At 36.4% G+C, this 27914-nt stretch overlaps 1 protein-coding gene across 16 annotated transcripts in view; it reads left to right on the top strand.

Moving 5' to 3' along the window:
• The first annotated feature begins 1315 nt into the window (after window positions 1-1315).
• Window positions 1316-27914, top strand: part of PsGEF (Protostome-specific GEF) — an 81869-nt gene continuing 55270 nt past the window's right edge. For all 16 annotated transcript variants that reach the window (XR_016324282.1, XR_016324281.1, XR_016324283.1 and 13 more), the window contains exons 1-4: window positions 1316-1593; window positions 24414-26812; window positions 26904-26968; window positions 27448-27635. Coding sequence is in view for 12 of the 16 variants with exons in the window: in XM_089733432.1 (XP_089589558.1) it covers window positions 24421-26812; window positions 26904-26968; window positions 27448-27635 (2645 nt within the window). In the remaining 4 variants the exon portion in view is untranslated. The remainder of the gene's footprint in view (window positions 1594-24413; window positions 26813-26903; window positions 26969-27447; window positions 27636-27914) is intronic.

Genomic DNA, 27914 nt, shown 5'->3' with positions numbered 1-27914 from the left:
TTATCTATCTAGCTTATATGGTAATTGCCAATAACCTATCAGGAGGTCTCAGAAGAAAATTATCACATCTATATTGGATACACAATAGAAACGGATATGGATGGCAAAAATTATTATGTAACCCATTGTTACGGTACTGTTGGTTAATGGACTAGAGTTTAGTAACTTGATAGTGACACAAGCAACTCTATATCGCGGGAAAGACGACTCATTACATCCTTTTCGAAAAATGAATAATGAATGACGCATTCATAAAATTGAGAAAAAATCAAGTTTTATTTAAAATAAATCGCTCACTGAAATCTTTGAGGGGCGCTGTAATTCTAGAAATATTTATGTAGTGTTACAAAATGTTTCTTTATTTTTTATAACTCCTACATACTTAATTACAAATGATCAGACAGGTGAATCCTCTGTTAATGCTATAAACCGATACGTTTTTTTTTGCTCTAGATTGGTGGACGAGCCCACTCGATATTAAGTAATTATTATCACATCTGATATTGAGTTGCCTCTATGCATCTACGCAAACTTGAGACATGAGGTCGACGTCTCAATTCTACTGTACCGAGATTTTGCATTGTATTGAAAAATTCAGATTTTCCTTTGGATCTGTAATGCAATGGCTTTTTACTCGATTGTATTGTAATTATGAATGAAATATTTTTTCTAAGATTAAATTTAATGACACGTTAATATTATTATCTCATTTTAGAAGTCATTCGCGAAAATATACCAAATATGTAATTAGAAAACTTTATAATTGTATATGTTAACTTTTACCAATTTTTACTTAAATATAGTTTTGGTGTAGCTAGCTGTATGGCCATTCAAAATGTAAAGCATGTATTCTGGAAAGCATGTGTACTTCTTCACTTCGAAATAGACAATGAAAAGGCTACCTGCATTAAAAACTAGTGCTGACGACCTGTAGGAACCACCTCACACCGGGCAAACAGTAAACTGCCATCTAGAGTGAGTACCATTAACAAAGGCTATGTTAAGTGTACCGCAATAACATAAAACTTTTTGTTGAACGGTAAACCTAACGGAAAATCGACGCCCGCATACATAATTACAGGCTCTAACTTAAAATTGCTTATCTCTTATCAAAAACTTAGAGATATCTCAACCGCAAGAGATAAGGCGATCATAGACACCCTCGAGACGTAGGCAGCAACCGTTCCGAATTGAATACGTCGTCGATCTCTTTCGCACGTATGCACAAACCGATAAGAGTGAAAGAGAAGACAAAATGACAAATGTCACTCAGACCCCAGGTAAACGTAATTCCAATGTTATTCGAACGCGGGCTTTGCGCGGGCAAGCACGAACGCTATCTCGCGACATTAGCGAAATTTAAATTAAAAAAAGATGGAATTGAAAAATTCGAAAATTTCAATTTTAGACTTAGATTCAAACAAATAATCATATTACTGTTTGTGTGTGTGTGTTGTTGTATACTTTTTTTTGTTTTAAGATCGAACTATGCAATGACAGTTGGACGTTTGTTAAATGGGATGTTTTTTTTTCTTGTTGAATAGTGTTTTGTGCAAAGGGATTTCTTTTCTTCGTCCGGGAACAGAGGATACGGTGAGTCTTGTATCTTTTGAATTGAGAATTTCAATTCGTATTTGTATCATTTTGTATACACATTTTTTGTTCAACATTAAACACTTATATATTTAATGCATACGACTAGAAAACGTTTTTTTTTTCAAGTTATATTAGATTTTTTATAACAGCAAGCAATTGGCATTTAACCTACTAAGGTAATTAATAACTGTGATTTTACTGCATTGAAAGAAAAATCAACAAAATATTTTATAGCTTCTGTTAAAAAAATACCTTCTCTAAATTAATTTGTCTTTAAGACTAGTATCTTATAAGAGCTTAAAAAAAACCAAAGGAAACTAAAATTATAATAAATGACAACAAAAATTGTATTACAAATTAATGATTTGCGACTTTATTCTGGTATTTTTCGTCTGATATCTTTGAATTTTATTTGCGCATTAATTTACAAAACAAAATACATTGTTGAACCTGTTTAGTACTGTTCCTTCTTCCTTACCTATTCGCTGATAGCCGAACAGGCTATCCCAGTTACGCCCAGAGGTGACGTCACGGGCTCAACCTGAGAGAATCTATTAACACTATACCTAGCAAGAGCGGTGCTTCGCAGAATCACCCTTATTTTCAAGAAATTAAACAAATGTGTGGCTACTCTTATTGGCCGTTAAGAAGCGGTATACATAAAAACAATTGTAATTTCTAAAACTATTAATAAAAAATCTGTATCTGTACTATTAACTTGTAGTAGGTAGTGTTTTAGGCGCCAAGGGTAGGTACCAACATCCTGCCTATTTCTGCCGCGAATCTGGCACGTGTTACATTTTACAACCGTTATATAGTACAATTGAGGCAGCCCACCCCTTGGCAGCGGCGTACACGTTGTGTTGACTACAGGCTCCGGTAGTCACTTTGTACCGGGTGGGACGTGAGCTTGACTACCCAGCTGTGCAATAAATAATAATAATGATACCTATATTAACGGGCCTATGCTTGATTCGTTTACTCCTCAAGGATTCCAAGTCCATCCGACCAGCTTTTTTAATGCTCAGATGGATGGTCGAGTAGACGGCCCACCCGGTCTTAAGTGGTTACCGGAGCCCATAGACAAAAATCTTGTGACATGACTTGTAAGTTTCAGTTTTATAATTTTTTTTCCTACCTATGCTGACATCTCAGCTTCTCCTTGATGTGTAGGTGAGCTCACAGGGCTCAAATCGGGAGTGTTGCTAACACTGACCCTAGCAAGAGCAGTGCTTTGCGGAATCTACCGCCGGATCGGAAACACAACCCACTGAAAAGATCCGGCGAGAAACTCAGTTAGCTGTGTCTGTGGGTTAATTTACTTGTCGAGCCCTTCGGTTCGGCGAGGACGGTGACCGGTACTTGAGATACCTAAAAGCACCGTTAATGGATCGGGAGGATCCGTAATTACGTGTTTAGGGCGTTTTATGATGCAACGGCGGCCCCAGCCTTAAAACGCATTACTGCTTCACGCCAACTCAAAGTCGTTTTGTTAACAGTATAATTATGATCGAATGGCAACGAATTACACTTTACCGTCGACGAACACGTGAAACTGTAGAGTATTGAAAACGTCGTAATATAATACCAATTAAAAAAAACACGAGATCAATCGTACCAGTAGTTTCAATTATGTTTGAGACCAGCCTAAACCGGAGGAAATACTTGTTAACAATAGTTTCAAAGATGAGTTCCATGGTGACATTGCAACGAACCTCGGAAACTGTCTATAAGCTAATCATTATAATGATTATACGTTCTAACTGTATAAATATAAGGATTAGTTTCACTTATAAGGATATTTTATATTATTTTACATTGCTTTTATGGGTGAACGAGCTTACCTACCTTACTTACCTGTTGTTAAATGGCTACCGGAGCCCATAGACATCTAGAAGGTAAATGCCGCCACTCCCTTGCGATACAAGTTCTAAGGTCTCAGTATAGTTACAACGGCTGCCCCACCCTTCAAACCGAAACGCACTACTGCTTCACGGCAGAAATAGGCAGGGCGGTGGTACGCACCCGCGCGGACTCACAAGAGGTCCTACCACCAGTAAAGAATTCTTTATCATTGCGCTTATGGGTGAACGAGCTCACGGCCCACCTGTTGGTAAGTGGCTACCGGAGCCCATATACATCTAGAAGGTAAATGCCGCTACCCACCTTGAGATACAATTTGTAAGGTCTCAGTTTTAACAATACAACGGCTGCCTCGCCATTCAAACCGAAATGCATTACTGCTTCACGGCAGAAATAGGCAGGGTGGTAGTACCTACCCGTGCGGACTCAAAAGACGTCCTACCATCAGTAATCATGCAAATTATAATTTTGCGGGTTTAATTTTTATTACACGATGTTATATTCCTTTACCGTGGAAGTCAATCGTAAACATGAAATGTTGGTTTAGATTGCTCTTTTATACTCTCTTCAATACTTCATTACCGTTACTCTACATCTACGTAAATAAACCGCAATTTTAAGCAATTATCGTAAACTGATGTTATATTTAATTTTGGAATCAATAAAAATACAGTTTACAATATTGTAAAAGCATAAAGCAGCATCGCGTTGAAGTCTTTTGTTCTAAAACCAGTCACCGAACATTACAATAAATGTAGAGTCGGTGAACTGTGCTTAGAAAGACTAAGCGATTATTGTATCAATATCATTGTTAAAGCTCATTCTAGTTTAAGAGTACAAGCTGTTTGTTACGCATTTGTTTCTTCCCTGCCTATTTGCTGGTGGCCTCGAGGACTATTCAAACTACCTCCGGACGGGTAACACATTTTTTTAATTTTATTTTTATTGCTTAGATGTGTGCACGAGCTCACAGCCCACCTGGTGTTAACTGGTCACTCACTGGAGCCCATAGATATCTACAACGTAGACGCGCCACTCACCTTCAAATATAAGTTCTAAGGTCTCAAGTATAGTTATAACGGCTGTCCCACCCTTCAAACCGAAACGCATTACTGCTTCACGGCATAAAACGGGCGGGGTGATGGTACCTCAAGTGATCCTACCACCAGTATTATACAAATTATAGTTTTGCGGGTTTGATTTTTATTACACGATGTTATTCCTTCACCGTGGAAGTCAATCGTGAACATTAGTTGAGTACGTATTTCATTAGAAAAATTGGTACCCGCCTGGGATTCGAACACCGGTGCATCGCTTCAACACGAATGCACCGGACGTCTTATCCTTTAGGCCACGACGACCCAACTTCGACCTCTGTCTTACTCAATATGCATATCCATGCTAATAAAAACGTTCCCACCCAACTCACATACATCAATTTAGAACAATAAATTCACGATAATTGTTTAATATGTAAATACGCGTGTAACTATATGCACATAATTATTGAATGTATGCAATGCGCATTATTTTTTTAATGGTAATTGTATACACAGAGATGTCAATAGGGAATCAGCTAATGTTAATAAGGATGTGTTTTTTGGTTTGTCTTAATAGTAAAACAAATATGTGCGTTTCTTAAATTTGTAAAATGAGACAAATGAATAGATACTTTGGCTAAGTATAGGTCACATTATTTGTATAACGTCTAGGAATCCTAAAATGACTGATCCTACTTAAAAAAGAGTGCGTGTACGCCCGTAAGAAGTTATACTTTATTTTTATTAAATTTATTTATTTCTTATTTAAATTTTAACCAATTTAAAAAAAAAATCGATTAAAAAACATCCTCAAACACGCATATTGGACATCCCTTTTCTTGACTTCGTATAAATTCGGTAATTCTCGGTACGGTTCGGAAAGTTCACCTGCGGCAATATTCAGACTCGCCAAGTTACGTCGGTCGTATTGTAATGAGCGGTTTAGTGGGCAACTTCATTCTGCTAAATTTTGTGTCACGGTGCGCGCGCATCGTAAAATTTCACTCTCAACAATTTTTCATAACGCGCCTAAAGAAGTATAACTTCAAAAATCCAACAGACAAATCTATGAATAACCTTTTTAGCATTAAGACGTTGACTGCAGGACTATTTGAGGGATTTTTCAGTGCGTGTGAGGTCTTTCCCTAGGCCTCAAAAAATACCGTTTTCGGATATACCTATAACCCATACCTATAGAAATGTGGAGTTGAAAAGTTTTGACTGTAGGCAGCATTAGCAAATAGTGGCGGTTTTAAAGTAGCATAACGCAGATTGTTCGCGCGAAAAGCCTTAAGCCCCGATAAATAATTTTATATTTTTTATCTATGACTAACGTCATTGTGTCACTGTCTTGAAAAATTGTCTTTGCTTATTACACTCTTTATGGAAAACGCAACCGTATTTTAATTTACTCGATCCATTCTAGAAAATAAATAAGGAATAAGGAAATGAAACCCATTTGCCGAAACACAGTTAACGTATTATAAAGGAATATTTAAAAAACAAATCGTATTAAAACGAACAAGCAGTATATTTCACAGGACCTGTTCAAGAGTGTGGCTATTCTCGATGTACCGCATTGATGTAAGATCGGTAGATGTCATAGAACACAAGATATTTTACAACCACCTAAATCTTGCTAACGATATCTTGCTAAAGCATCCATATATTATATAGATTCCGAATAAAATCATTCGGGCCGTCAGTCTATTGGGCAATTTCATCGGTGCAGTGGAAGATCTTCCCTTTGGCGTAACTCCCAAAAAGTTTATTATGACAGCTGATATTTATAAGTACAGGTGATGTTCAAGTCAAAATTCGTGGTCTTAACTTTGACTTACTCTCTATCACTGGTCGATAAAGTTGTCCCATTAATGCCAGTTTCACATTCACAACTCACCCTTTTAATTTCTGCAGCGCACATCAATATGTAAGTACAGTTAGAAAAACAAATTAAAGTAAATATTTGTTGTTTAAAAACAAAAAAAAAACATTTAACCACTAAACTGAACCAACAATCAATTTCATCTTTTTTGTCATGTTGGCACTGAGCCCCTAAGCTTATATGTTATTAAAGTTATAGCATTTAATTATTGTATAATTAAGAACAGAAAAAAAAAAAATTTTTTTTTTAAGTCATACAAATCCTTATTTAGACAAACTAATTAAATTTTATCAAATTGTGGTTTCTGAAAATTTACAAAGCCCTTCATTCAAAATAAAATATGGGATAGGTAATATGTTACTGCTATATATAGGAGCGATAATAATATATATAATATATATATTACTGCCATATATAACAAGACGAACAAAGGTGAGGATCTTCAACTCAAATGTAAAGTCTGTATTGCTGTACGGGAGCGAAACTTGGTTTGTTCGCAAGGACCTGATCAAAAAACTTCAAGTGTATGTGAATAAGTGCCTGCGTCAGATTTTGAAAATCTTTTGGCCTGAGAAGATCACTAACAAAGAGCTGTGGAGGATCACTAAGCAGACACCAATGGAGAAGGAGATCCTTACGTGGAAGTGGCATTGGATTGGTCACACTTTGAGGAAGCCCGATACACACCTATCAAAGAGAGCACTGACCTGGAAAGTGTCTGGTAAAAGGAAGAGAGGCCGCCCCAGAACAACTTGGCGTCGCTCGGTGGAGCAGGAGCTAGGGGTCTTGGGCATGACGTGGGAGGAGCTAGAACAGACTGCCCAGGACCGATATAAATGGAAAATTTTGATTCGAGCCCTACACCCCAGCAGAGGGTAATAGGAAAACATGATGATGATGATGATGATATATAGGAGCAATGTGAAACTAATCGAAGCGAAGCCATCTAATGGCTGATGCTCGTAAACATTTTTGTTGAGTACTTGAGTTGTTTATCTTTAACTAATTTGTGTGTATTATCTATGTTTATGATTTTGCAAACTTAATTTGCTGTTATAGATCAGTAATTAAAAACAAATCTAGCGTCCTAATTATTTGGAACAGCATCCGTGACACATGAAACTGAAGGTATTTTTAATAAAAAAACAATTAGTTACATTTTTGCTATCCCTACACGCGAGACTTGAGTGCAAATTTTACAAGTCAAAGCGCAACGGCACAAAAACCCTTTGAGAGCTTACACAGAAAACAAAGGATCATACAGGCACTTCTCGTGTTCTTTATATCCACTACTAACCTTTGAAGGATCCTTAATTATTGACAGAACAAGACGGATACGCCTCGTTACTTCAAGTTAGAAAAGGACGGCTATATCGCAACTTTTTGCGATTCGTTCTCCCAGCGAAAGACAGAGATGCACAAACACCCTTGCGGGCATTCAAGCGCAGATAACAGTTTTTCACGTTATTTTCAGACCATGAGAAATTTTACAGTCCGCTGCAAATGGAATCGAATTAATATCGATTTTAAACATGCAATTCGAGAAACGAACAGCAACGCTCAATCGTTATTATTTTTTTTGTATTCGCGCGTGTTCTGTGACCGTTAATACGAATTAATTGTTTAACTGAAATAGCAATGCCTTAAATTGGTCTTTATTGGAGTCTATGTTAATTGGAATCGCATTCGTCTGATGACTGGTCACTGAATATGAGATGGTCATGTTATATCGGAAATTATTTTTGTTATTGCACATGTGGGTGAGCGAGATCTCGATCCATACCACGATAAGACCAGAGCCCATTGACTTCTCAACTAGAATGCCGCTACCTATCTTGGAAACCGAGGTCTGGGTGCCTACTGTATAGCATTACGGGTGTCCCATTATTTAAGCGCATTACTGCATCGCGGTAGAAAATTGACGTGGCGCTAAACTGGCACCTAACCTTCACAAGTCGCCTTACAACCAGTATTTAGGCGTTTGATTTTTATTACACGGTGCTATTGCATCATCATGGAGGCCGGAACGCATTCGTGAACATGTGAGTACATATTTTATTAGAAAAAAATATACCTGCCTATGGGATTTAAACACGGGCACTATCGCGTGGCTCTATATACATAATATTATGTACCACAACTGGGCGACTTAACCTTTAGGACACGGAATAGAATTACAAAGAGGTAAACGAATAAAGTTTTAAAATAATAATATTGGTATGTAAAATAAAAGTTCCTAATTCAACGTTACCGGATTAATTTGACCTCGCCTGCAATATAATTACTCAAATAGCATGTTTTCGCTTTAAAGTTAGTATTTGCAATAAAATCGTGTTTTTTCATAATCATTTAGTAATTTATTTCTTAAGTAGTTTCAAATTAATTAGAGAATAAAAAAAAATTTATATTTGAGGCATATATTTAATGATAGCTTGCTTTTTAAACCACCCCGAGCAATCTCAATACAGATAACTACATGAGGCTGAAACAGATGAGAATAGCGCAGAATGACCAGCCTGAAATGATTTGACTGCAAATGAATATTTCATAGTGACGTACTCAAAATAAGATCAACATAATATATCGAGTATCGGAATGATAATGATATTCAAACTGCTTCACACCTCAAAGATATATTGTCTCTTTCAGCGTCTATTGTCATTGGATGTTACATCCAGGTAGACCTTAACCCGTTCTTAAAAAAAAAGTAAAAAAGGTTTCGTTATCATTTCCAACACAAAACTCAACTCAACCCTATTACATTTTTTTCTGTCATCAGAAAAAAGCATTCTCACGGCTTTGTTTGTGTTTGAAACAAATAGAGGGGTGGAATTGATAAGACGATTAACTTTGTGATATCTATCAAGAAATTAATGGAACGTTCACTACACGCTAGATTCATGCGTGATTCTCGATTGTAATTAAGAATTATAGCCCAATTTAGCTCAAGTACAATGTTCACTTGGGGGGAATTATGAACCCTGCTTCGAGCATGAATGTTATGCTACTGGAGATATTATATATATTATTCCTTGGACTAGGTTGACGTTAGAGGGGCGGCCGTTCGTAAAACTCATACTAAATCCCTATGCAGCATGCATAAGAGGACATGCAGAGCCAATCTCACATAATGTGGGATAAGGGCAAGAAAAAGAAGTTTCCACTTTCAGTAAATAATAATAATAATAAAGAAACAGATATGACCACTTATAGGAAATTACTACATGAACATTTTTTAAGACAGTACCCCCACGTTATGGTTTCAGAACAACGAGTTTCAGACCAAAGGCGAGTTATTGGCGAGGCATACTTCTTCAAAAAGCTGCTATATTAAACACGCGCAGAATCGTAAGAAAGTTTCTGCAAATGGATGATCAACCACATAATGCAATAACTAACTAACAACCCCAAGAAACCGTGACATTTACTTGACCGAGTCCGTAAATGTCACTAAAGTACTACCAGCACAAGCTGATAAAGTAAAAATTTAAAAATAATAATAATAAAAGTTTCGATCAAGATCTTAAGAAACTTTCGTTATCCAGATGGGTTAAGAGTCTAATACAGAAAGCAGCTATCCTCGATACTGCACGCATTGTGAGGAGGTTTCTCACTCTAGAGTCCTAAGCACTGGTGGCTTGTGTCGTAGACACCGCCATCAGCGGCAATCTATTTATAATAGTGTTTTTAAAAATTGTATTTTTAATATCTTTTTTAAAAATATTATGTAATTAATAAGATTTTAAATAAATATAAATAAATAATAATAAATAACTAGAACAAATCATGCACGATAATCTGACCCCAAATTCGCATTCTCTGTGTTGTGGGTAGCGGAGACTGACACACAGGCTTATATACGTTTAAGGCTACCACCGAAAACTAGCATTGACAGGTATTGACAGTGTGTTGTAAGCCCGCATGGATAGGTATCGCCAATCGGCCCATTTATGCCGCGATGCAGTCATGCCTTCCAGTTTGAAGGGAATAGCTGATTGCTGAACATGCAATAACAGTGAGATTGCGGTCGAGTGCCTCAAGATGGACGACGGCGACCACATTAAAATGTCTCAAGTAATCCGTGACGTCATTTACCCATACATTCCTTCTTTTTTTTTACCTAAAGCCTTGGGAGGCTATGTCAAGGTAACCTTTTTGAAATCGCCGGACTTCCGTCCTCTACTGGACATGGCGGGCGGAGCGTGTCAGAGTCGTTTATTTAACCGACTAAAACCTCCTGCCGCTCAACAACCGACGTCCAAGCCTCGCATGAGACAGAACTCTTGAAAAAGCAAAGTGGAAGTAAGTGAGCTCACGTAAGGGGGCTCAAACCTGGCGACGTTGCTAACCTAGCAAGAGCAGTGCTTCGGATCGGAAACGTGACCACTGAGAAGATCCGACGAGAAACTCAGTGGGCTATGTCTGTGGGTTAAGTTACTCACGGAGCCCTTCGTCGCAAGCGACGGGTTCGACGAGAACTATGATCGGTGCTTGAGGTACCTAAAAGCACCGTTAGTAGATCGGGAGGATCCGAAATGACATGTTTAGGGCCACGTCGACTGTTTACCATTTGGTTCGCAGGATCGGGAATGTAGCTAGCAGCGGCCACGATGAGAGGGTTCTCGTGTCGTGCCGCTTTTTTAAAATGGCGCACTGATGCCAATTGTAGATACTTACTGATGCACTCTAGGTCCATGACGTCCTGGAGGTCCACGTTCCTCACGTTCCACGGTGCTCCGACGGCTGTCCTGCAAAAACGGGATTGTATTATTTGAATACTTACAAACCTACAATACTGTTGCAATAATAGATAGTGACTTGTTGTGCCTATAAAGAAATTACAGAGGTTGTGTACTGTGAAAATTACTTGTGAAAACTTAAAAATAATATTAAAAATTTGTATATACATATAAGTAACACAAGTCTTGAGAACCCAACACCCTTCCTTAGTCGGGTCATAATGTCAAAGAGGGTTGATTTATATTGATAATGTTGGACACCTGGGTTCCAGTACCTGCTGTTCAAACGTCGACCATATAAAATGTATTTTATGATACAATAATATGTTTACAGTTTGAGTTTTATGACTTAAAATAAGGTGCAGATTCGAACGGATTTTTATGACTTTTATCGGTACAGTTGATGCCAGACTGTGTGTCATTTGAAAAGTACACTTGAAATACAACTTTTTAATACGCTTTTATTAGCTTCAGACGTATGTATGTATTTGAAGTCGTCGTGGCCTAACGGATAAGATGTCCGGTGCATTCGTATTGAGCGATGCACCGGTGCCGAATCTCCGGCGGGTACCAATTTTTCTAATGAAATACGATACTCAACAAATGTTCACGATTGACTTCCATGGTGAAGGAATAACATCGTGTAATAAAAATCAACCCGCAAAATTATAATTTCTGTAATTACTGGCGGTAGGACTTCTTGTGACTCCGCGCGGGTAAGTACCACCGGGTAGGTGCCTATTTCTGCCGTGAAGCAGTAATGAGTTTCGGTTGGAAATGTGGGGCAGCCGTTGTAACTATACTTGAGACCTTAGAACTTATATCTCAAGGTGGGTGGCGCATTTACGTTGTGGATGTCTATGGGCTCCAGTAACCACTTGACACCAGGTGGGCTGTGAGCTCGTCCACCCATCTAAGCAAGAAAAAAAGGTATGTTAGTAGTATATAACGGAATCTTTGAACATGATTTTGACCCCCTTTAAAACGTCGGATTAACTCGAAATTTGGCATACTTATTAAGGACCGATGACAATTCAATATTAAAAAAAAATTGAAAAAATTGAAATTCAACTAAAAAATTAAAAATAAACAATTGTTTAAAAAAATACGCTTTTATAGAAAATCCAACTAAAAATTAGAAAATAAATTTTAATAAATTTCAATTTAAAATAGTGTAAGAAAAAATGATTTTATTGTAAAAAAAGCGTGGGGTGCATGGTATCAGTAGTTTTAAATATTTTATGAACACATATGAGTAGAAGGGCTATTTTGATAATATACTGAAAAGCACCCCACGCTTTTTTACAATAAAATAATTTTTTCTTACACTATTTTTAATACAAACTTATTAAAATTTATTTTCTATTTTTTAAATGGATTTTCTATAAAAGCGTATTTTTTTTAGTTTTTTTTAAACTATTATTTATTATTATAGAAAATGAACTTATAAACAAAATAATTGTGTCTTTATTATCCCCACAGCGTGAATGTAGCCCAATTGTGTACAAAAATTCACAAAGACTTTTCTTTATTAATCTATAGTATTGTATATTTTTCTTATTCCAGTTCTATTTGTTCATAAACATACGGAAATATTTGTTTCAGAAAACTCGTGTGACAGAATTTCTAAAACAAGATTAAAATAACTATAATTCCAAATATGAATATTTAAATTGCTAACGAAATCAATTATAAAGATTTCGCCTGCGATAGTAAACTATAACTTCTGCCTAGATAATCGTTTGCCTAAATTGCATGCATTACATGATGAGAAAGAAGCTTCTAGAAGGTGGCTACAACGCTCAGATATGCAAAAGAGGTTTTCGTATCTAGATTGAGTGATTGGCATAAAACTCGAGTGCGATAATTCATCCACAAAAATAATCGTTAAACTTCGAACACCCTTTATTAATTGTGATGAAAATAAGGGCATAGTTCCATACACTACTGAACGACAGATGTAGACTAGCTACTGCCTACCCGAAATTGAAGGCATTGTTAACTTAACAATTGCAGTGGTAATAATATCGATTCTTGCACAAACTAGAGCGGTGTCTTACCGTTGTCACAGACAAGGAAGTTTGCGAAAGGATCACCCCGTATATATACAAAATTATGATTAAACCTCGGCAAGGGATTATCGACTCTAAATCTCTACGAATAACGCACCAGTGAACGGCATTTGAGAAGTTGTCGTGTCCAATATCCGATCCAGTTTTCGAAAGTTTTTTTTCTGTATTAAATCAAGTCAACAATACATTTGTGAGTGGTGGGAACGTTTTACGATGAGACGTCGAGGGTAAGTTCTTGATTATGTCATTGTGCAATAATTTATAACGTGACACAAGGACATTGTATCGATTACATGTTTTATTTGTACGAAGAAAATACTTAGTCATAGTTGACGGCTAGTTTCTAGTTTGATCTAGAAATTAATTCGACTAGAGTACAGCACGTGTGTTCAATTTACCTTTAAAATAATTTTAAATTACTAGCTGACCCCGCAAACTTCGTAGTGCATCAATCGATAAATAAAAGACCTAAACTTTTGTATAAAATAAACTTAAAACAAACAAAAGGAATCCGCCCGACGGGGACATTTAAAAGGAAAAAGAAAATTGTTTGTTTTTATATAATTCCGAGCATTTTCATATTTATTCACCTTTTAAACATTCTCTGGACTTTCACGAATAATTCAAGACCAAAATTAGCAAAATCGGTTCAGCCGTTCTCGAGTTTTAGCGAGACTAACGAACAGCAATTCATTTTTATATATAGAGATATTTATAATAATATTATAACGAAAACGAGAGTAAAAGTGGCTTAGATCCAAGAGTTTAATGATTACCCCAGGGTAGCCTAAAACTTCTTCGTTTGCAACATTTTTTTAGCAAAATTGTAGCCGGTGGGAATGAGTGGTAAGCACTATCTCTATCTATCTCTTTCTTTCTTCCACAAACCAATCAATAAACATACTTAAAGTAGTCCTGACAGTATCGGTACAAGCATAGCTTAAAATAGTTCGGAGCAGTTTTGATGCTTTTTACCTTACATTAAACTTTGATCAAACAGACACGACAAATTTGAAGGTGATTCACAAACCTACAAAAAATACGGTCGAATTGAGAACCTCCTCCTTTTTTGAAGTCGATCAAAAAGAATAAAATTACAACATTAACAGTTTTCTTCTTAACTTGACTTGAAGTACGATCTAATTTGTAAGTATTTATTTATCTACTATCTGACCCGGCAAACGTTGTTTTGCCCTATAAATGATTTCTAGGAAAGATAAATAACCTAGATGTCGACTCTCCTCTCCGACCAACCTCTGCCGGGCTGATTTGTGAATCTAAACCATCCAGGGTACCACTTAAGCGCATACAAAAAAAAACATTTAAATCGGTCCAGCCGTTTAGGATTAGTCCAGTGACAAACACACGCACAGAAGAAATACATATAAAAAGATATAGTAGCTTAATGCATTACCCAGATCAATGTACCTGACAATTAAAAAAAAAGTTTTTTCATACAATAATTGAGACCGTAGTCAACAGACATTGCGCAAGCTCATAAAAGTCAACTTAATACTAATAGTACAGTTCATAAAGAAACCTAACTGCCCTACACTCAATAAAAGGTGATAGTTATGTACCTACATCGTAACACGTCATTTTAACGACCAGTGAACTTCATCTCTTGGCTATAAAGACGTAAAAAGGACGTAACTAAAACATTTTATGGCAAAGAAAAAAAAAACTTGGAACTCACATAAAACATCCCCTTACGTTATCGTTAAGTTGGCTGTGTATTCTTGTTCCTTGGCCATTTATTTTATTCGCAATAGAAAAAAAAATAGTTCGAATTCTGAGAGACCATTGTCATATTGTTTGAAATGAGAACGTGTCATAACGACCGATCTATCTGAGCGGTGTACGATTTTCAACGGTTATGAATTATAATTAGAATAATGATTTCGGTACATACTGGCAGTTATTATTATTATTTTAGAATCTATATACAACTGATGAAAGGCGGATGAGAGGCGATTGCATGCAGCAGAGATGCGAATGTTGCGGTGGATGTGTGGAGTAACGAGAATGGATAGAATACGAAATGAATATGTTAGAGGAAGTCTGAAAGTGGCACCTGTGACAGAGAAGCTGAGGAGTGCGCGTTTGAGATGGTATGGACATGTGATGAGACGAAACGAAAATGAGGTTGGTAAGAGAGTGTTAACTATGAATGTGGAAGGATATAGAGGAAGAGGTAGACCTAAGAAGAAATGGATGGATTGTGTGAAAGACGATATGGGTAAGAGGGGAGTGAGCGAAGAAATGGTATATGATAAAAGGGTATGGAAGGAGAAAACATGTTGCGCCGACCCCAGGTGACTGGGAGAAGGGCAGGATAATGATGAATCTATATACAACTGAATATTATATAATACTTATGTTGTTAACTGTACTAATGTTTGTGTTTCATAATAACGAATACAGCATATTATATTATACTCTGTTTACTTGATGTTATAATTCGAACTGATTTTACGATTTAAGGTCGCATTTTCTGACGTCATTGTATTTATTATGTATATTTTAAAGTTTTCGTGGTGACGGACAACTGACCGACGTTCATATAAGTAATTTGGATTATGTCTACGACAGAAAGTACTATGGTAAAATTACGGGTAACTTTTTTATTATTTGTAATTGAATGTAAAGCAATCGTAAGCGTAAAGGGCCTTATTAAGCGATACGATGATACTAGTCTCCACATCGTGTATGCAGGCACAATTTTTCTCCTACGAAATGCGCACTTAACAATTATGTTCACCAATAACTTCCACGCTGTAGTTAAAATACTGTGTAACAAAAACTGAAGTGGTGGTAGAACGTCTTGTGAGTCCGCACGGGCCCCGCCTATTTCTGCTGTGAAGCAGTAACGCGTTTTGGTTTGAAGGGTGACGCAGCCGTTGTAACTATACTGAGACCTTAGAACTCATATCTCAAGCTGAGTGGTGGCATTTACCTTGTAGATGTCTATGGGCTCCGGTAACCACTTAACGCCAGGAAGGCTGTGAGTTCGTCCACCCGTCTATGTAATAAAAAATAAAAATAAAATAAAAAAACATTTTTTTTATATTTTACCCAATCACCCGCTTATTTCTGCCGCGAGGCAGTCATGACTTCTGGTTTGAAGGGTTGGAACAGTCATCATACAGTTAAGACTCAAACCCTTTTCTCGAAGAGGTGGGTGGCGACATTCAGTGTGATGTTAATAATTATGCAAGCAGCCCTTTGCTTCGTTTACCCGTCTATTTAAATAAAAAAACAAAATTTCCTTTGATTTAATTTCAACATTAGTTAAAAACCAGCTAAATAAGAATCTTGGAGACCAATCCAATCGTCGCAATGTTAATACAAAAGTCAAATTGTCGGGATTTCAATTTTGCATACCAGTGAAAAGGACACAAAGCATTTGCAGTCTTTTTTTGTAATCTGGTAGATTGTGACATCACATACCACTGTTCCGAGATGCATTCGCAAATAATTATATTATTCACAAAGATTACACATCTTTAGATGTTGTTACGTTTATCTGAGATCCAAGAGCAGAGAAGAGAATAATGGGCAATCCTATTACAATTAATGAAACTAATTTCGAGTTTTGGGATGTCTCGTTCACAAGATTTCCACGTCATTACAAAAAAACACAATTTCACGGTCAATAAAATATGTCTGTAAATATCAATTAAATAATTCAACCGTTTTTATTATTGTGTGTTTCTTAGTCATTATACTCACCCTATTTTCGGAAAAGGCAACATTTGATACCGAGCATTGACATTTATCGAGACATTTCTAGAAATATCAAAGAAAAGTTTGTTTTTTTAGTGCATACACGCGTTAAAGATCTCACGGGCCACATAGTTATCACGTAACAGTGGTTCATGGAGCCCATAGACATCAACAACGTCAATACCGCCGCCTAGTTTGAAGCGTGTATTCTATGTTACATTAAAAACAATAATAATTTCCCTACCTTTCAAACTGGAACGCTATATATAGCCTTTCGCGTCTAGGCGTAAAAATTTATTGTAAAATACATAACGATAAGAACAATGTTTTTAAGTTTCAGAAAGAGTGAGAGCATCTCGCTATCTCACACTGGGAATGACGTCATAGAAAATAATTTGCATCCTTTTGACGAATGATACTAAATTGATTTAGTATCGAGTAGTATTTTATTTCTGATAACTCTCGATTTGTTTTGTTATACCAGCTTTTTTTGTACAGGAGGACATAATTCCAATACTGCCGTGGCGAAACTTTTCTCAAACATTTGGGATAAACTCACAGCACACAACCAAACAATAAAGCATTTTTTGTTTTGTTTTTATTGCCCTAACAGGCAGACGAGCACACGGCCCACCTGTTGGTGAGTGGTTACCGTCGCCCATGGACGTCAGCAATGCCAGAGCTAAGCCGCTGCAAAAATATCAATTTTTATATACCTATATATTTCTTCTGTGTGTCTGTTTGTCACCACTCCTAAATTTTAATGAAATATTCTGTGTACCTTCAGGTGGATTCAAGAGCTTAGATTTACAAAAGCTTTGGCTGATTTTGATCTTGAATTATTTGTGGAAGTCCAGAGAAGGTTTAAAAGGTAGATAAATATGAAAATGCTCGGAATTAAATAAAAATAACAATTTTCTTTTTCCTTTGATGTGTCCCCCGTCGGACGGATTCCTTTTGTTTGTTTTAAGTTTATTTTATACAAAAGTTTAGGTATTTTATTTATCGAATAAGCCACTATGAACTCTGCCGGGTCAGCTAGCTATAAATAAATTATTAATTCTAATATATAGCATGGAAAATTTACAAGTAAGTTTATACTTTATACGTTGGTCTAGTCGCTCGCCGCGTACCATATGGCCAAAGATTAAACTGATAATGCGCCCATAAATATTATATTGCAGTATGTCGCGCTCCTAACTAACCACTGTGGCTACCGAAACATGTATTCTATGAATAAAATTATACGTTACTGTCGTTATAGTTAATTGTTGACGATTGTAATTCATAATTATTTGATAACCTAATTTCGTGTAGGTCAATAGTGTGACACAATAAAAACTGCTACTAATGTCATTATCAAAACAAACACAGCATTCAATGGCTATTGTGTTTATTTTATTTTTTATTGCATTGATAGGTACAACGGCTGCCCCACCCTTCAAAGCGAAACGCATTACTGCTTCACGGCAGAAATAGGCGGGGCGGTGGTACCTACCCGTGCGGACTCATGCGAGGTCCTACCAACAGTAAGAAGTTTATAATTTTATAATGTTAATAATTAATCCTTTAACGAAGGTCTTTGACTGTTTTAAATTAAAATTTCCTTTTGATCAAAGGTCATGCAGTCAATGAGTATGCGAACGAATAAATCGCGTGGGTTTGAAAATGTGCGTCACATAACTTAAGGGCCTAATAAATCTTTGCTCAGTAATACCAACCTGTTTATTCTAATTATATTTTGTGTACTGATTTAGAATACTCAATAGATTTATAATGTGCACATTATTGTAGGATTGGTAAGAACGGAACGTATGAAAAGAGTGTGGAACGGATCGTTAAGATGTGAGTGAGAGAAAACGGAAAGAAAGCGAGAAGAGAATGACAGACAGAATGACAGAGAAAAGGAAGATGGCGTAGACGGTTAAAAAATGAGCAAGGCGTAATAAAAGTGTTAGGTAATTAATTTTTAAATCTGTACTTAATATTATAAAGCTGAAGAGTTTGTTTGTTTGAACACGCTAATCTCAGAAATTACGGGTCAGATTTGAAAAATTATTTCAGTAACATCACGCTAAGACCAATACAAGCGGAGCACCAATAAAGAATATTTGAAAATCGGGATTATTTTTACCTTTTGAGAGCTTCCGCTGCGTGCGCTTCAGAAACGGTAAAAGTTTCGCTAAAATAATGTATGACAGAATTGTTTCCCTTTAAAAGATCTAAAAAAAAGTTGGCAATAGCATATGTCTATATGTTAAGGTTGGCTCACTATAACGTTTTTTATGCTAACCAAATTTGTTCTAAAATAAAGCATTTTTTTGTGAACTATTCCACGCGGACGAAGTCGCGGGCAAAAGCTAGTATCAAATAAAATAAATTATATAAATCACAATTAAGTTTATCATTAGTTTATCACCGAATTCATATTGAAAAAATGTAAATAAAATTTTCAAGTGCATATGAGTTTCTGTGGCGTAAAGTTCGAGCATAACATATTCATGAATACCACGGAATTTCAACTTTTAATGCAATATTAATTCCCCATATAACCCGCACTACTGGCACGCAGCGAATTTTTATCTGAATAATTCATAACCGCGCCACCTGTCGGGTAACCGCCGCACCAACATTTGGTCGGAACGCGCTAAACATTCTAGGGTATAAAATGAAAAATATACAGCGTTTTATGGTTCATTTGCCATTTGATATATCGACGCTTGAAAGGCAAATGTGACTAAGCGACAATAACTGCTTTGTACATAAATTATTGGTAATAACCATACTCGATGCGCAAAGAAAAAAAAATTCTAGGTCTATTAAAACCATTTCAATCCTACAGCTAGATTCGTTAAGATAGAATTTTTTTCAGGTATTTCAACTTTAAATTAGTCTACCTACTGTAAAGTTCACGCATTGTCGCTTAATCACGTTTGCCTTTCAAGCGTCGATATGTAGAATTCATTGTACTAGAGGTCCCGCAGTAGTCGAAATTCGACTATAATTAATTAGAATTGTAAGTTTGTACACTATTATGATTGTAATTTATACTTCTATAATCACAAATTTCGCCAAGACTACACTATAAAAAATATTAACAAAGACAAACAATATTTTTAATCTAGTCTCAATTTGACAACAGACGTCAAGAACAAAAGTTTGACAATAAATAGTATGCATGCGTGTGTGCGTCAAATAGATGGTATGTAGTATGTGTAATGTTTTCTTTAATGATTTAATGTATCTTTTATGCATTATTTAAAAAAAATATTAGCATTGTGCACTTCTTCTCTATATTCTCTATAAGTGTGGACAATTTCATACTCCTCCGTCCGCGCAATTTTCGTAAAAAGGGATAAAAAGTTTTTTCTTCACATATTAATATATAGAAGATAAGACAACTTGAGTTTTTATTTGGCTTGTTTTCTGTTCACTTTTTTTTCCCTACCTATGCTGATAAGCTATTTCAGCGTAACCTTAACTAGTAGGGGAGCTCACGGAGCTCAAACCTAACGACGTTGCTAACACGAACCCTAGCAAGAGCCGTGCTTCGCAGAATCTACCACCGGATCGGAAACGCGAGAAACTCAGTGGGCTGTGTCTGTGGGTTAATTTACTCGTCGAGCCCTTCGTCGCAAGACGACGGGTTCGACGAGAACGATGACCGTATCTGTTCACGAAGACAACTTGACGTTGGTTAAGTTAAGAGCACTTTGAAAATAAAATCGCCCAAAGAGACTACGTAGCGTAGTTCATTATTTCTATAAATTTAAAGTAAAACCAGATTGTTTTTTCTATTGATCTCTTTCTTCTCTTTTTGTTGGTAATGAAGAACTTGAGTGTTAACAATTTTTATTTTATTTATTTGATTCAATTTTTTCATAACAATGTGTCGATAACAAAGATACACAAAAAAAGAAGCAATAAAACTAATCTAAATCACAAGTGTCCGCCTCCAACATTCGAAGTTCGACCGTAACACTACAACATTTAAATTCAATTTATGATTTATGAAGAATATGTCTTACAATTGATCAGGTTCCTTTTTTTTTAAAATTTAATACTTTAAATTTAATTCGATTGAAAACTTACAGTTACAAATCTCGTAACTGGTTCGCGGGATACATCGAAATCGTATTGTGACAAAGATAAAACATCCGCTCAGGATAATATCAATTCGATACGAGACTGTCACCGAATTTCTTATTGCAGTTATTCGATCTTATCTCTGAAGCGCAAGATCCAATTTCCCTGACCCATAAGTAAGATCCAGAAAAAAAAGAATTCAAATTAAAAAAAATATGGAATAAGCAAAACGTGTTTCGTCCTCCATCCAGTATATCGCAGCACGCCCCGAAGACGGGTCAGGATCCCTTCGATTCTAGATTTCAAAAAGATGGCTGTTACCGAAATCCTCTATTGAATTATATTTTTTTCCATTATTCGCGGACCCCAGAGAGAAATCTTAAATTCAATGACCATTTATTCAATACTAGCAGACGATCCGCCCTGTTTCTGCGGTGTTGTAGCGCGAATTTCTTCGGGGTCCTATTGTGAGTTCACTGGTTTTGGAACAGCGTGAGTTCATCGCGAGCCGGCTGAATAGTCCGCTTCTAATTACACAGTCAATTTGGTACAGCGGGAAATATGAGTTATTGCCAGTACCGTAACCGAAATGTAATCGCGCGTTTTGTAATTCGTATCGTACGGTAGCTTTTAGTTGAATCAATTTGAGACATTGTGTTGCTATGAAAATTTTCGTATTATGTATCTTACTTTCTGCCTCACTTTCTAAGCAGAGATAATGTACTAGATTGTTTTTTTTTCCGAAACACTGAAATTTTACAAAAAATAATAATTGAGATAGCGGCTGTTCCGTTTGGTTCTTCCAAGCCCAGCCGACGTATAGGACCAATACTGAGGAGATATACGGAGTAAAGGAAATACAACGAGTATCAGTTGCCTCATGAGACGTATTCTGAATTACTCAAGGCGACTTGGATCGCCTAATTTATAATAAATATTTAGGATTTTCTGACGCTGTTTTTCTAACACTTAGAAGACCTAGGTGATGCACAGACATACGGTTTGCTGACGTACGTAGGGCTAACTGCAATACATTTCTACTAACAATAAACAACAAAGGATATTAAAGCAAACAAAAAAATTACGCCTAAAAGTCAAGGTTGCTGGGTGGTCTAGTGCCGGTCTAATTAATTACAGCTTCTCACCAAATGGCAGCAACATTGCTACGGATTTGTGCTGTGAAGAACTGGACATAATGCTGGAGAAGCGAATCTCCGAACAGTCTTGGTTAATCTCTCCTCCGGGCTGCTCCTACGCGATAATGCTTGACCTCATACCGCACAACAGACTGTCTTTAAAGTGATAAGGTTGGGTTTTACGTTATCCGACAGACCTAGCACGGACACACCTATCTACTTTTGTGAACGTTTTGTGATGATATGTGAGAGAGCGGTGAGGTGACGAGGCTTGAATGGAAAAAGAATAGATGCTGCTCTGACCCACATAAGGTCGAACAGAAAAAGATTTTCTTTTTCTTTTCGACGTTTTCTGTTTTATTTTATAACTAGCTTTTGCCCGCGACTTCGTCCGCAAATAATGCTTTATTTTAGAACAGATTTGGTTAGCATAATAATATGCTGTCGCGAACTTTTTTTAAGATCTTTTAAAGGGGACAATTCTGTCATACATTATTTTAGCGAAACTTTAACAGTTTCTGCAGCGCACGAAGCGGAAGCTCTCAAAAGGAAAAAAAAAACGATTTTGAAACATTCTTTATTGGTGCTACGCTTGTATTGGTCTTAGCTTGATATTATATCGATAAATGGGCTATCTAACACTGAAAGAATTTTTCAAATCGGACCAGTAGTTCCTGAGATTAGCGCGTTCAAACAAACAAACTCTTCAGCTTTATAATATTAGTATAGATACGTGAAGCAAAAACTTTGTATCCCTTTTTACGAAAATTGCGCGGACGGAGGAGTATGAAATTTTCCACACTTATAGAGAAGATAGAGAAGAAGTGCACAATGCTAATTTTTTTTTTAAATAATGCATAAATGGTACATTAAATCAATAAAGAAAACATTACACACACTACATACCATGTATTATGACGCACACACGCATGCATACTATTTATTGTCAAACTTTTGTTCTTGACGTCTGTTGTCAAATTGAGAATAGATTAAATATTGTTTGTCTTTGATAATATTTTTATAGTGCAGTCTTGGCGAAATTTGTGATTATAGAAGTATAAAATACAAGCATAATAGTGTACAAACTTACAATTCCAATTAATTATAGTCGAATTTCGACTACTGCGGGACCTCTAGTTAGTATAGATATATGATGACTACGAGTATGTACAAGTATTTTCTTCAGTTCTCCCAAGTCATAGATAGAATTATAAATAATGTTACGGTTTAATCTGACGTATTTAATTGACGATGTTTCAAATAATTCATGGTCACTGACGATTGATTGTATGAGAACTTATTATATATTGTACGAATTATATGATGACTCATAAAACTACTATCAATTAGTTTTATGTAACATATTTTGCAAACGACAGACCAAAAAACCAGTTCACGTATCAACTCTAGCCAATTTATAATGTCAAGGCGGTATAGAAATCTTTACACATTTACACAATATACGATATAAATGGATTTCAATGGAACGTACTTTCAAATATTTAGATCACATGTATTGAGTCTTTACGACAAGTTTATGGTCCATATTTCACACGGTCTTCTTGTGGTAGGAGAGTGGAACCCACCGGTACTACCTATACATCCTCCCATCAGCAAACGTCGATCGCAGAACCACCATTGGCTCGACCGAGATCTGTATCTGGTGTGGATAGTACGGTTCCTGAGTAAACACGAGATTTAATTGGTACAACCAGAAAATACCCCGCTGCAGCTGTCCATTCTGTGGTCAAAGTATTTGTGTCATGAAGTTGTGTGGTGGTGTTATTATTTTAATTTAGCATTGATTAAGCGAAATACCTTATAGCCTTGCGACCGAAGTATGTAGAAACACTGCAGAATTGTAGTAGCTTTTCTTTTCATTGATACAAAAAAAAAAAAAAGCATCTATACTAATATTATAAAGCTGAAGAGTTTGTTTGTTTGAACGCGCTAATCTCAGAAACTACTGGTTCGAATAATTCTCTCAGTGTTAAAGAGCCCATTTATTGAGGAAGGCTATATAACATCACGGTAAGACCAATACAAGTGAAGAACCAATAAAGAATGTTTCAAAAGAAGGGTTCAAATAGCTCCTTAACATTCTATAATTCAAAAATATTTTCACTTTCTACGTAAATGAAGGGGGTAGTAAAATTTAACGTTATGCCAAAGTAGCTATTCCACGCGGACGGAGTCGTGGGAAAAAGCTAGTCCGTCATATTTTTAATGAACGATTCTTCTTCTTATTTCCTTTAATTCTATTGTTTCAGATACACAATGCTCAAATGGACAGTATACGGTAAGAAAAACCAAGAGAGCCGTGGCAGCAGCGAATCTGAAAATGAACCGTCCAGTAACTGCAACAATGAATTTACCAACCACAATAGAAAATCGTTTGACGGCCAAGCCTATAAGAAAAGTAAAAAACCTAGCCGATATCAAAGAAGGTCTTTAAATTCCAATACAACCAGAAAAACCTTTAAAACAATCGACAAAGAGAACGTGAACTACATCGGTAGCACTCCTAACTTTTACAAAGAAGGCTTCATCCAAAAATCTGAAGGATTGGCTCTGAAAGATGTTAGTAACATTACTCCTACATCTGGGACTCCGGTAAAGAGCTTCGACAGAAGAAAACCGTTTCTCGGTAGTTCTAAGGATGATATTTCTATTACACCTTCAACTTATAGTAGACGAGTCAGAGAAGCTAAGAAACGAAAACTAGAAATGGGCAGTACTAATGACTCTTTCAAAAGAGATAGCATAACTTACAAATCCGAAAGAAGTATCAACCCATTTGAAAGAAACTCGAGAGATTTCTCCAAATTAACGCACAGTTCTTCTGAGCCTTCATTGCATGAACTGAGTTATAGACTTAATGCTCTGACAAATGACACAAATAACTCCATACATAAAAAGCAGCTAATTAATAATAATATTAATAACAATAATGTATGCACAACCAAACCTATTAACGAAGGTATAGTCGAAATAGAATATGATAAAGACTTCATTCTCAACTGTGTAGAAAAACCAATAACCATAAATAAATCGCAAATAGAAAGAACCACGTTACCGATATTTGGTCATCACATTTTCATGAATAATCCGCTATATTTTAACAAAAACGACGGAATCGCAAGTATTAGACCCCTGAAAAGAACGAGAAAGAAATCAAACGATTTCGAAAGTTCGTTCAAGTCGCCCTCCGTTGATAAAAAAGATGTCCATACGCTAGTCAGAGATGCGTGTTCACCTGTATCTATCACACCACTAGCTACAAAGCTAGCAGCTCTGAGATTCAGCACTATAAGCACTCGCAGCATATCACAGAGACTACCATATAACGATGACGTCACAGAATATTTCCCTAAAGTAGAAAATCCATTCACCATTCCTTTGAGAGACGAGGAATCGTCGACCGAAATGGAAAACAAATTTATTTTTAGCAAAGACTTAGCTGCCAGCCGGACTGAATCAACTGTAAATGGAACTCAATCTACTGTGTCTACGACTCAAATGGGCGACGTTACGCTTGACAAAATGATAGAGGATATTATTAAAAGCACAAAGGTTGTTAAATCAAAACGTAAAATTCTCAAAACCTCTCCATCGGGCTGTCAAATGATAAAAGAGGAAATTCCTCAGGTCGAGCTCGTCAAAGATTTATTCGTTAACCCTCAAGCAGAGAATAAAGCTAATTTGATCAAAGAAGCCAAATATGTGAATCTATCAAGAGAAAATTCAATATCACCTAAAGCCACTCCGGCCAAGAAAAAGAAACCGGTGCAAGTAGTCAATGAAAAATTGCTAAAAAATTTACCCGTTGGATGTTTTATATTAGACGATGGTGAAGGTTATCATGAAAGGGAGGTGAAAACTCCTGAAAATATAATTCGGAGAAGATCTTTGAATATAACAGCCGATGAAAACAGATCACTGACCAGGACACAGTCAATGCACATGTCAGTGTGTCGACAAAACTTAAAAACAACGTTATCTGAATCAACTCCAGATTTGTATTCAACATCCGAAAATAAAAGTCTAAAATTAAAGCGACAAAAATGCATTCGCCGCAAAAAATCTACCGTCAGCAACGAAAGCCTTTTGAAGCCACAACTTACAGAACTAAAGCAGACCATACTTACATTAGAGATTGGAATACCCAGTCCAGCAACAGTACTCCCAGATATATCTATGTGTGAGCCTTTAAGCTCTCCTTTAGCCGTCCCACTAGGAATTGTTCACGAAAATCACTCTCTTAGATCCAACGTATCACACAGTAGCCTTATGATGAACAGACAAAATCTAAATAGACATTCACAGGAACTGTTCGGTTTGACCCTTGAGAGTGGTATCCCAAGTCCGATCACTCCAGTTCCGAACCTAAAGCGACCCAGTAAAGTACTAAGCGAGGAGAGAGCGCACAAAACATGTAAAGTGGACGAAGAACTGATTTCGACAAATGCTAATACACCTATCATTGAGCATAAGTCTATAAGACGCTGTCTGACCTTTTCCCCAGAAGAGTACAGTATTAGCAGTAGTGATGAAAAGAGAAGAAGCGTAGCTAGCAACCGCTTAGAGCGAAGCAGCGACCGCTTCCAAGCTCCCAAAGGAACTATAGATTTAGAGATCGTCACGAGAAATGACGTTATCGATGTGCACGGTGAGTGGTGATTATCAATTTTGTTACAGATCATCTTATTCAATGTTACATTCGAACCGAATATATTTTTATTAAGTTATTATTATTTCAGTAATAAGATGCAGGGATCTGCAGAGGCCTGCTGGAAAGACAGATGAGATCAACGCGTATGCGAAGGTAAGATGTCCAATACCCCACATACGGTATGATTGCTCAACAAATATACATAAAATAAGCAAATTGTAATCGGGCCGCAATATACTTTATTATTGTATGTATTTATTACTACTTATTATTTAACCTTACAATTAAAAAATCCGCTCTAAAGATGTAAGCAACCCTTGTATTGGAACAATTAGATATGAAACAGAATTTGTAAATGTGTAGATAGCGAAAGAAAAAACAGTCAAGTTCCATTATCTCCTATGTTTCGATCGATGTTGTTAAAAAACGTTATAGACGAATTTTAGTGCGATCAATTAAAAAAAATACTACTTGAACTGGACTATAGTTGACTATACTATAATTAATACGACAAATCTATTGAGATAAAACGTGATACAATGAATTTAAGTCTTTAGGTATCAATGTTTATAGTCCAATTTCGATCGTTAGACGAATGCTAGCTCATACAAATACTCTCATCTTAAATTCAGGTGGTTATCAGCGGCGTACCGGAGAACCAGAGCCTGCCTTCACAAAGGTCGATCTTCCAAAGAACGTCAGTTCTTTACGGGAAGCGAGAGCCCGAATTCCAAAGGCACCTGAGGCTGCCGCTACCCACCGCAGTATACGAGCACCAGCTGCTTCACATCTCAGTTTGGCACAGAGACAAGAAATACCGGTAAGTGATAAATATAAAGAAATTTCATTGTATATTTTATTCTTACATTCAAGCAGGCACGAGAAAATAATCATTAAGATATATAAAACCAAACCTTAACCAAAATTAACATCGCAAAAGTGACATTGTCTGTTGGTCTTTCACTTAGCTAATCATCATGAAATTTTGCGTAAATATTGTTTGGGAAATTGAAAAGGACACGGGTTTCCTTTTATCCATAAAAAATAATGTTCCCTGGGATTTTTTTTCCTCTACTTTGACCTGAATAAAACCGCATGT

This window comes from Bombyx mandarina, chromosome 15, assembly GCF_030267445.1.
Source record: "Bombyx mandarina strain Sakado chromosome 15, ASM3026744v2".
In the NCBI taxonomy this organism is placed as follows: domain Eukaryota; kingdom Metazoa; phylum Arthropoda; class Insecta; order Lepidoptera; family Bombycidae; genus Bombyx; species Bombyx mandarina.
The sequence above is the reverse complement of the archived record's forward strand: the minus strand, read 5'-3'. Positions and strand labels throughout refer to the sequence as shown.